Raw genomic sequence first — 12148 nt, forward strand, 5'->3', positions numbered from 1 at the left:
CGACGGGCTCGACTCATTGACGCACCAACCACACTTGCTAAAAACAAAATTAGATTTGTGACTCGATACATTAAGCGGTTTGGAACTAGTTTTGCTGCAAAATCAATTGTAGAATGTACCTATAAATTTATGAAAAACATTGTATCATCCTTCATCTTATCAATTCAACCTAACTGATAAAACACAAATTTTTAAACCACAAAATTCAGAACACATTTCAAATTCAAAATTCTACACATTTTTATCTCTACAGTCAACTCCTTCCACAGATATTTAAACAAAATTCTTTTAACCTCACATTTACCAAATACACAACCCAATCTTCACTACCTTTAAGTCTTCAACTTCTGCAAGAGACCATCATCATGTGTGTGTAAATACAAGCAAACACACACCTCAAATATTATCTGTAGCATCCCTTAATGTTGAAAGAGCAAAGGGGGCAATCGCCACATTAAACGTCTTTGACCCTACTTTATCAATATGCTTCATTTCATAGTCACCCTCCTATATGCAATGTATTAAACAATAAGAAACCATCAAATGTTAAAAACTACAAAAATAATAACGATATATGCTCACCATTCTTCCAGTAGGAGTGGTTAATGGACATGCTGATGAATACTCGAAACTATTATTAGGAAGTATAACCGGTTGTTCGCCGATAACGCCAATACCCCTATAAAAGCAAAGTTATCAAAAAGTCAAATACCATGTAAAAAGTTGGTCAATGGAAAGAGAAAGATCATGTTTCATACCAAACATCCTCGGATTTTTCATTAGCGTTGGTGATTATCCAGTGTCTTTTGAGAAGTTGAACGGGTCGATTTGAATTATTAGTAATTCGTATTCGGTATGCAAAGAAATATTGGTCTCTCAAGGGTTGACTTCTTCCTTCAATGTACACACTCCTAACTTGAACCCTAATCCCCTAAAACAAATAATTATATTTTTGTAAATTCATTAAATTATTGCAAATTTTGAAGGATTTTAATATAATAAACTTTAACTTATGTTAATATGATAAGATGAGACAGATAAAATACCAAGGTAGTTGCATCACTTGAACATTTCAGTAGATAGTGAGGATCAATTTCTTTGATCTGATCACGGTATCTTGCTGCATCCTAAAAGGAGAAAACGATGAACAAAGAACACTAGAAATGGTTGCTTTTATGAGTAAATCAGACAGTAAATTTGTTGTGTTTGTGAAGGCTTTGAACTTGAGCTTAAGGTTGGCAACAAGAAGAAACAAAGAGGGGTCTGCCGGTGTGGTTCTAATTGTTTAATTAGGGTCCATAGTCCATACTTATGTTTCTAAGTGCCCAAGTTATTAATCATAGTTTTATCTTATATATACCGTGCAATGTAACTGTAATATTTGCACCTTGAGCTAATAAATAGAAACCTTAGTTGCAGTCGTGGATGTAGGTTTCATACCGAAACCGAACCACGTTATATTGTCAGTGTTCGTTTATCTTTTGTTCTGGTATCAGAGCTTCAGGCTTGCTATTACTGCTTGATTCCTAACAATATTAAAAAGAAATTGTACCTCAAACCTCTCATTCGCAATGGCTTCCTTCATTAAAGCTCGAAGACGTAAAACAGGCTCCTCCTCTTCAAACAACTTCAAAGAATCACGAAGCCTAGCTGCTTCTTCGTAATCCTACACAAGTACCGTATCAAAAATCATAACTTCGTGTCAATTGAACTGATAATTTGGCAATCAGGCCCAAGAACACAAGCACAGAATTTGATGCCAACCAAGATCAACTTTTCTATTTGTATTATAATTCTTGGCGCACTTACAATTAGGGATGAGCTACAGATCCCAAAAATCCCGATCCCGAAAATTTAAAATATTTGGTACCGTACCGGTATTTCATGCAAAATTCGGAAAATACTTGTACCGTACCGATACCGAAAACTCAAAACTTGGTACCAAATTCAATACTGGTACGAATCAATACCAGTACCGAAAACACTTACCCCTACTTACAATACAATGACCCTTAAGTAGCCTTAACCCATCCATTTATACTAAAACAAACCATAATTTTAATTATAATTATAATTATAGAGAAAAGACAGAATACAATAATTGCTTAACGTACAATAGGTACAAGAATACTTATATTCATGAAATCGATCCACAAAATCACATCACAAGATCTCGAAATCGTCAATACATATCAAATTAATCATTAGTTCACCGAAATAAACAGTTTTGGATCGTTAATCGATCAATTTTTTACTTTTCTTCACGAAAACCGTTTTTGAGCGTTTTAGGTTTTTGGCTGAGCGTATTACTATTTTTGCCTTTGAGCGTGTCGCGTACCTATTGTAAGTTAAGCAATTATTGTACAGTAACCTCTTACTCAAACTAAACATATATCCACATTGATTAAAACAAAACCCTAACCTCAGATTTGGCGGCAAGTTCCATCTGTTGTTTCAGCAAAGAATAAGTTTGATTCCGTACAAAAAACAAACTCGAATTCTGCTGAGTCTGACTGTCTGCTCCACCGGCTTCAGCTCCGGCGCCGGCGTCTTGTTCCGACGCACGTGCGATTATTATTCTACAGTTTCTCGTCCTCCGATCGCCGTAATTTAACCTCACCGAAGCATCTCCGGCTGCGAAACTTGTCCGACGCGGCGGCGCGTGTCTTGAATCGATAGTGGTGTTGAATTCAGTGAACAGCTTTAAGGTTAGTGAATGCATGATTTGATTTGTGATTAAATTAAAATTAATGTGAAATGTTATGTGATTGAATTGGGTTATGAATTAGGGCAAAATAGGGGAAACCGGAGGAAATTTGAATATGGATAATAGATTTTTGGCTTAAATTAAATTACACATGAATAATAATAGTAATCGTTTGTGTCCACTAGCTCTATCGTATCCTTTTTAGATTTTTATTATGGTCCAATCAATCGGTAACGGTACTGGTATCGATTTTGTATCAAATTGGTAAGTTTTAAGTTTTTGGTACAAGTATGGTACCGGTATTTTCTGAATTTTTATGAAATACCGACATCGTAACGGTGCAGAAGCGAATATTTCGGTACCAGTATTTTCTAAATTTTGCATGAAATACCGACATTGTACCAGTGCCGAACCGAATATTTCGGTACCGATACCGGTACCAACCGTTGGGAATTTTTGAAATCGGTACCAGTACCATATCAAGTTTATCCCTAATTGTAATAATATTTTGGTGGGGTTGGGTATTCGGGTATAGGATTGACTGTGGGGGTGTTTGGGATTGCTAATTTTCACCAACTTATGACTTATTAGCTTTTTAAAAAGTTAAAAAGTGTTTGAAATTGCTTATGATGTAAGGGGAAATGTTTCATCAGTTACAACTTCGTAACTTATAACATATGGAAAAGTCATAAGAGCATTCACAACCCATCTCCTAAAATTATGTGAGGAGAGTTTGCAAATTATAGGGTGATGTTTTGAGTGGTTGTGAGTGTAAATTATAGGGTGGAGAGAGAAAAGTAGTGATTTTTCGTGAATTTTGGGAAACTTTGATTGATTCTATTTATTTTTTAATATTTGTTGATTTGGTTGTAAGTAGAGGAGAGAAAACAGTAATGATAAAAGCATAAAAATTATTATTTAATTGGACATGAGAGAAAAATGTATGGATTTTTAGTGTAATTATAGAGATGGGGGATAGAAGATGGGATATGAATGCTCAAAGGAGACCAAAATAAGAAATCTCAAACACCCCCTATTTTTATTTTTTTTATTTTATTTATTATTTTTTTTGCAGATGAACGAGTATTAGATTTGGTTTACCGACCCAATTACCTGAAAATATATGTCTGTGTTACCTTACATGAACCATAGTCTGGTAACGAATTATTCTAATAGTTACAGACTTACGACATGTAACATGGTTTTACAACTAGATATAGAACTTGATGCTCATTCTGAACCCATCACATTATCATCCATAAATGTATACTTCACGTTGAAGTGGCGTTACGATTTATGAAGAGATTTTATGGCGAGTACGGCTCAACACTCATTTGAAAATGGTTTGAAAATGATCACTTGAAATTAGTTTAAATAATGTCGAACTGAGTTTGAGCTCACTGGTTGGCTCACTCGTTTAATTCATTTAAGCTAAGTAGATCGCTTATAAAAGTATAGGTCATATTTGTAAAGATTTTAAATTTCATCTTTTATTGTTATACCTATAATGTTGAGTAAGAAATGTTAATATTTTATATTTTTATTAATTTAAATTTACATGTGCAGGAAATACAAAATCATTAAAGCTATAAAAGTATACGAGTTGACTTGAGCTTTTATCTGAGCTGAATACAAGCTTATATTTCAACTTGTTAAGATTAATCGAGTCAAGCTTACTCAAATTAAAGATCGAGCTAAAGTTGCTTAACTCGACTCACTTGTTACGCAACTCAAGTCTTGAAAACATGATCTAACGATCAAGTCGATGTCACTATAAGCCCTATGGCAATGCATACTTATAATATGTATATTAAATTACCCTACATTTGTTTTTCTATATATGATCCTATGTGATTTTTATTTTTTATTGTTTTAGTCTCTGAGACTAATTACTTTTTTTCGTGTTAAATAAAATCATGTGTCTCTCCGATAATAAAACTTTAGCATTTTCTTTATCCTCTACTAAATATCAAAAATGAAATTTATGTAAACCAAACATTATCGTAATTCATTATCACCCATTTTCAAAGAATCTATTAATAATTATAGCTACCTTCAAATCAAGCTCCCGTCCACATCTATTCAAGCTAGGGTTGGGAGTTTTGGAACAAATTAAAGGCTAGCCACTTATCCCTATCTAGTTATGAAATTAACACCATCTTTGTGAGATATTTTACAAATCATAGGAAAGAAAACCACAATAAACTCAAATATGTATAAGAGAGTCATATATAAATGTTGATATATTTTTGTAGACTAGCTATCTCGCACGCCCTTTGAATCTACTCCTAAACCTACACTTTTATCTACAATAAGATTAGAACTACTCCTAAACGTACACTTTTATCTACAATAAGATTAGAACTCTCAAGCCTCAACCATTTAAGGAGGAACACATTTTCATACACCTTGTTATCTTCAGGCTACAAGTTTCTAGATATATGGTAATATGTATAATAGACCTTCTACCGGTCTCCCGATAGGGTTAGGTAAAAGCCCAATGTGCCAAGTATGTAGAAGGGCCGAATGTAATAGTGAATCCAATGCTGGTGGTAAACGACTAGTAGACTCAAAGCATTCGTTCGCTCATTTACAAATTTTTACCGTCCATTACTAATGTATTTACATCAAAGTCCTTATTTCTCGAGGTATGGAACTTTTCTTTGTTTGTGTAAAGATTAATTTTTTAATGACAAGTAAACCATGTACGAAAAGATTATTATTACATTTTATTATACTAAAAGAACATAAATTGATTTATATGTAGTTTGTTATAATAAATAAGTTCGTTTTTAAAATCAAATATAAATGATTATGATGATATATATAATTGAATGTTCTTATGAATTTTTAGGTTTTACCAGTTGAGAGGAAGTAAATGTTTTTGAAGGATATGTGTTTTTTTACATGACAACTAAATTATGTGTGTTCTTAAATGTTTTTACTCATAATTGGGTGCTTAAAAGTGAACATGATCAATTATTAAACATATTAGACTGGATGACCCGTTTATAACTAGCATCATGTTTAATTTTGTAATTTTCGTTTCAAGTATGTGTCATATTAGAAACTGAAATTCATAAATTCTCAACCGATTTTCTTTTCTTTTTCTCTTATTATTCTTTTGGGATATAAGAAAATAAGAAAACAAATAAAACATTTATTATTGGTCTTAGATTTCCCACCAACCCCATTTCTTTAAACGGCCCACCAACCTTATTTTACACTATTTTATTATATTTTATTCATGGGTTCCTTTAGATGGATGTTTGCTTTGACTGGAAGTGCCTCCACAAGGACCACAACTAACACAAAACTAAAAAACATACACCCCTTTGACCTTGATGTTTGACCCCTTTCTTCTACAAGAACATAATCTTTTGTGTGTATAAGTAGCTTACAAAAAATAGAAGTATTTGTAAGCGGAAATTTTAAGTTTTAAATTTTAAATTTTAAACATAAATAGGTAGTTCGATTTAACACATAATTGGGTTTTTCTCTAATAACTTGTATTGTTTGACTTAACAAATAATAAACATAATTCTCACTAGTCAAGCTAAATTGTATTTGTAGGCGGCTATTTAAATTTTAAGTAATAATAGGTGGTTTGATTTAACACATAATTTTGTTTTACTCTAATAACTTGTGTTGTTTGACTTAACAAATAATAAACATAAACGATTGTTAAATAGAGAATAAAAATAAGGATTTGGCCCCGGTTCTCTTGACATTGTTGCTATCACTAGGGGATTATAGAGGTAGAAATTTCTAGGTCGAGGGTTGGTGAAGGGTTGGTGGGAAATTCTTTTTAGCCACATGTTCTTGTAATTTTTAATTGAATTTAATTAATGAATTATTAACTTCTAGAGCATTCACATCTAATTCCTCGTCCCCATCTCTATAATTACACTACAAAACACTACATTTATCTTTCCTGTTTAATTAAATAATACTTTTATCATTACAGTTTTCTCTCTTCTCTACTCACAACCAATCCAACAAATATTAAAATATAGGGGCAAACAATATACCCCAAATATTTCCCTAAATTTACAAAAAATCACTCCATTTCTCTTTCCACCTTATAATTTACACTCACAATCATTCAAAACTCCACCCTATAATTTACCAATCCCTCTCACATAATTATGGGGGATGAGATGGGAATGCTCACAACTAAAAGAGAAAATTGTATATATACATGTAACACAAATGCCATATTGGACTATATTATTATTAGACATTATTAACGTAAACTCATAAATCCATCTTAGGTTTGTAAAGTTTTGTTATAATCTCTAAATGATGCATGATAACTTTAATTAATAAAAAATCAAGTATTTATCATTGTCTTACAAATACAAATTTTTATTCAACTATATGAATTATAAAAGTAAATTGTTTGTAAAATGCATCTAATATTTATCAAAACTCAATGTTATCTTGGTAAGTTATAAGCTTACAGGGACTCTCACAATTATATATAAAAAAGGCTTAAGAGTTTAACTAACAACATAATTATTGTTAATTTTCTTTTTATAAAATTTGAGTAGGTAGTATGGATGATTGGAAACTAGGTTAACGCTACGCATTTGAGCCCCTTTTCTAATCAAAGTAGTGGCACCCAAAGGAGCAACTTGCCTTTGACATTGCATTTAGCATTTGTGTATTGGTGTATAGCGCCTTCCATTGCTAATGCATACAAGGACGTTAGCTTATAACAGATGGCCTAAGTTGTTTCCTCTTTTGGAGGTCAAAGATTTGAGTCATGTCATGGACATGGGTGAAATATTATTCTATGTATATATGCATTGTGGGTTGTATTTGGGCGTTATCATCAACCACAAAGACATGATAACGCCTCGCACATCACGTCATAGAGGTGAAAAGCGAGCGTTGCAAGATAGAAAGAGATGGAACTACCTCATCAACCGATTATCATTTTGCTCTTTTTTTTACCATTATCTATATTATTATTATTATTATTATTATTATTAATTAATTAATTTAGGTAACCCACAACATAATAGTTAAATAGTTAGTTAGCTAAAGTTCGTTCTTTACATGACAATAACGAAACATGACATTACACATGTTTTAGTCTCCCCACAACACACGTCCTAACAAATTGCATACATTATTATTATTATTATTATTATTATTATTATCTATCTACCTGTACTAATAAACAAAAGTAGCGAGAATTATGCGTCTTAACCACATTCAATCATAACTTCGATTTTCCTCATGTTTTCTAATCTATATCGTCCTTAATTTATTATATTTATGAGTCATGAGTTTAATTAGTATGACCTATTAATTGTAAACCATATAAACAGATGTGTTTAATGTAATTTAAATAACACTAACTTTAATAATGTGTTATCTAATGTTACTATTAAATATGTAAGTTCCAACCATGATTTAAAAAAAAACATACCAACTATTGAATACCTATAATAAGTTTTAATCAAGCGGTGAATTATTAAATTAGTTAAATAGTGATTTACGCCATTATCGTATTACAATAGATATCTAAATTATCGACCTATGTTTACAATAGATATTTAATTATGTGTGACAATATTTATAATATTACAATTTGTAAAACACTATTTAACTTACATTCATATTGATCATATATATGTTTAGTTAATCACCAATATTTGATTTTATACCATCTGAAAACATTATTTCAGTTTAAAAAAATGTAAAATTTAAATATGCAATATGTGAAATATGTGTGATAATGTTAAAAACATTCTATAAATTCAAAAGAAAATCTTTAAATTACATATTAATAAATACCCAAATTTTAATTATTTAACAAATACCGTGTAATACAGTGTAATTAGAGGTGTTCAAAAAAACCGGTTATAGAACCGGTTTGGTCGGTTTAACCGAAAACCGGTTAATAGAAAAACCGGTTATTAAAAAACCGGTTAGACCGGTTATTGAACCGCCGGTTAGTACTTCGGTTACTCATTCGTGGACAAAAACCGGTTATTGAACCGGTTAGTAAAAAAACCGGTTAAATTTAAAAACCGGTTATTAAAAAACCGGTTAACCTAAAAACCGGTTAACCGGTTAACGGTCAAAAACCGGTTAACCTAAAAACCGGTTAACCGGTTTTTAGGTTAACCGGTTTTTGACCGTTATAAAACGGCCATATGACCGTTTGGGTCCTTTTTTGCCCGTTTTTTCTTGATTTCTAGCCGTTTTTTTTAACATTTTACCCCCACAAACAACTATATATAGTTTAGGTTGGGTAGGTTAGCTCACACTCGATTATACAACTCTACTAGCTCTAAACGTTTATTTCATACGCGATTATTTTGTTATCTCACACTCAATTATACCACATTACCACTCCATACGCTCTTATTTCGTAGTCGTTTATTTCATACTCGTACTCGTTTATTTCATAATCGATTATACGCTCTTATTATCATGGCCTCCCAAAGTGCTGCTTCATCCGTCAACATGGGTGCCTCGAACACAGACATAACGGTCGTTCGGATCATCCCCACGAAACGAAACCAAGATGTGTGGCAACATTTCGACCTATGCGAACTGTCTAACGGTCGCCAAAAAGCTCGATGCAAGCACTGTTTGAAGTTCTATGCCAAAGATGCAAACTCCACTTTAAAAGCGCATATACAACAACGCTTTTGCAAGGCCTTGAAGGACGAAGCGGGAAGTAGTTCGCACCCGGATATGACGAATCAAGGAGGGGTGTTTACGTACGACGTTGAAGCGGTACGTCAACAGTTTTCAAACTTTGTGATTCAACAAACACTTCCTTTCAACCACTTCGACAACCCTCAATTCACGGAGATGATGCAAAACTATGTTCAACCACGCTACCAACACGTAAGTCGTTCGACCCTTAGAAGAGATTGTCTTAAAGCATGGAAAAACGCTAAATCCGAACTAATTTCATACTTTTCAAACTTACAAACTGGTGTAAACTTAACAACGGATATTTGGTCGGTACCTCATGGTTCGCCCGACTCATACATTTGTGTGACGGCTCATTGGGTTGACCCCGAGTCGTGGCAAATGATGAAACGAACCGTTGCGTTTCAATTGTTTGATTACCCGCACACGGGTAGAAATATTTTTCAAATCTTGGATAAAGTCATTCGACAATACAAAATTGAAGATAAAATCTTTTCAATTTCGTTTGATAACGCGTCCAACAATACGGCCGCGGTTGGCCATTTAAAATTAAAGTATAAACCTATTTGTGATGGAGCGTTTTTTCATAGCCGATGCATTGCACGTATTATCAACTTGGCCGTGCAAGATGGGTTAAACGTGATCGAAACGCAAAGAAACAATTTTAAAAGAATGTTACGAGATGTTTTTAGCAACAATAAAACATTTTCAAGATACAAAAAATTTTGTGTAGAAGCTAATTGTCAATGGTTGGGGCCAAATTGGGATTGTCCAACAAGATGGAACTCGACTTGTAATATGTTTGAGAAAGCCATCCAACAAAAAGAATCATTAATTGCGTTTCATCAAATTTTGTCAAGTAGGGGTAAATGTGCACCATATGATCCTAGAAACTGGTTATTGATTGAGATCGTTACGGAGGTCCTTCAAATTTTTAAATCTTGCACAACTAGTTTATCCGGGGTTTACTATCCAACAAGCCCCATTGCTTTACCAAAAATTGCTGTCATGTGCACAAAGTTGAGTGAACTTGATTGTAGGGGTGCAACTTATTTTGATATGGGTGTAAAAATGAAAGAAAAATTTAGAAAATATTTTCAACAACTACCCGCTGTTTTGACATGTGCTGCTGCGTTAAACCCTTGCATCAATGTTGGTGGTGTTGAAGCTTTAATAGAAAAAATTTGTGATGAGCTTGGGTTAAACGACGATCAAAACCCCTATTATAGCCAAACTTTAAAGAATGCTTTCAACACCACCTTGTAAAACATGTATGATGTCTACCTTACAAAATACGGGTCGTCTTCCCAAATTCATGACTCGTTAAGAGCTGTTGCCCAATCCCAATCCCAAACCGACCTTGAAATGGGGATGTACTACATGATTTGGGAAGACGCCGGTAAACGTCAAAGGGTAAACACCCCAAGCAGTGAACTTGGAAGGTATGGTGGTACCAACTTTGTGAAACACATGACTCCGGATGAATTTAGAAGTCTTGATTTGCTGGCTTGGTGGAGAGGTAAGGAGGAGGAGTTTCCGATCCTCGCCGCCATGGCCAAAGATTTACTAACGGTCCAAGCTTCCACGGTAGCTTCGGAGTCTGCTTTTTCTGTTTCTGGCAGGGTTATATCGATTAGGAGGACTCGACTCACTGCACCAGCTATAGAGATGTCGATTTGCTACAAGGATTACTTGGACTCTTTAGATAGGGCACAACATCAACGCTCACTCGAGGGGGAAATGGAGTATGAAGCGGGCTTGTATGAAGACGAGGTCAATGAAGGACACACTCAACCAATGACCGATGAAGAAGCCGCGTACGACGATTACCTAAGAAATAGCTCGGGATCGGGTAGCGAAGAAAATTAGTTAAAGAAACAGCAAACATGGAGGCAAATCATGAGTAAGAAACAGCAAGTTGTTCATGTAATCGTGTCTAAGCATTCTTTTTCTTAATATGTGCTCTTATTTACTTGTTGATTTGGATTTTTCTAATTTAGTTAAAGAAACAGCAAACATGGAGGCAAATCATGAACAAACTGCGATTGGGAACAACAGGAGCATCTGCTAGTTCACGATTTAATGTTTGTATTTTTGAGTTAAATCATGAACAACAGTTCTTGGCAGAGATTTCTTCAGTGTTAATGATTTAATGTTTGTATTTTTGAGTTACGAATATGAGATCACGATTTAATGTTTGTATTTTTAATGTAAAAACTATAAATGAAAGTTATGTGTTTTTAATCTTTGGTTTGTTGAAAACACATTCACCAACACACACTCATACTCATTTTCCAAGCAAAGAACCCTAACAACGAAAGCAAAGAATGGCTTCGGTCAATCCGTTTTGCCTTGTAGTTACCGGTTTGTTTATACTGTGAAAAAATAATGGTCTTCATTAAGTACAAAATATAAAAAACAAATATTCGTATTTGAAACCGCGAAATTTAAAAAAAAAAAAAAAAACCGGTTAATAAAAAAACCGGTTTCTAAACCGGTCCTAACCGGTTAGGGTTTTGACAGAAAAAAACCGGTTATTAACCGAACCGGTTTTTTTAAAAAAACCGGTTTGTGCACCTCTAAGTGTAATACACGGGTTTAAAAACCAGTTATTTATAAAACTAAAGGAAGTTAGGTTCAAAGGTGGGGGCAAATGCATATGCTCAAAAATCTGAAATCCCAAGAATATCCCTATTAAAAACACCGTACCAAACTCATATAAAATAACACCAATACTCCCACATAACACCAATACTCCAA

General features: G+C 33.6%; 1 protein-coding gene across 2 annotated transcripts; it reads right to left on the reverse strand.

Moving 5' to 3' along the window:
* Positions 1 to 139: 139 nt before the first annotated feature.
* Positions 140 to 2737, reverse strand: LOC143557034 (uncharacterized). 2 transcript variants are annotated; one of them, XM_077046206.1, is made up of 6 exons: positions 2423 to 2737; positions 1553 to 1666; positions 1047 to 1127; positions 759 to 931; positions 583 to 679; positions 145 to 507 (listed from the first exon to the last, which is right to left on the reverse strand). In XM_077046206.1, the coding sequence occupies exons 1-6, from the start codon at positions 2720 to 2722 to the stop codon at positions 397 to 399; spliced, it is 876 nt and encodes a 291-aa protein (XP_076902321.1). In that variant the 5' UTR covers positions 2723 to 2737; the 3' UTR covers positions 145 to 396. The 2 variants fall into 2 exon arrangements, with proteins under 2 accessions (XP_076902324.1, XP_076902321.1); XM_077046209.1 differs by lacking the exon at positions 1553 to 1666 and having other exon boundaries at positions 140 to 507.
* Between the last annotated feature and the right edge of the window lie 9411 nt (positions 2738 to 12148).

The sequence above is a fragment of the Bidens hawaiensis genome, unplaced genomic scaffold, assembly GCF_021521415.1.
Source record: "Bidens hawaiensis isolate Kalapana, Puna unplaced genomic scaffold, B.hawaiensis_p1.1 tig00001087_1, whole genome shotgun sequence".
NCBI lineage: Eukaryota > Viridiplantae > Streptophyta > Magnoliopsida > Asterales > Asteraceae > Bidens > Bidens hawaiensis.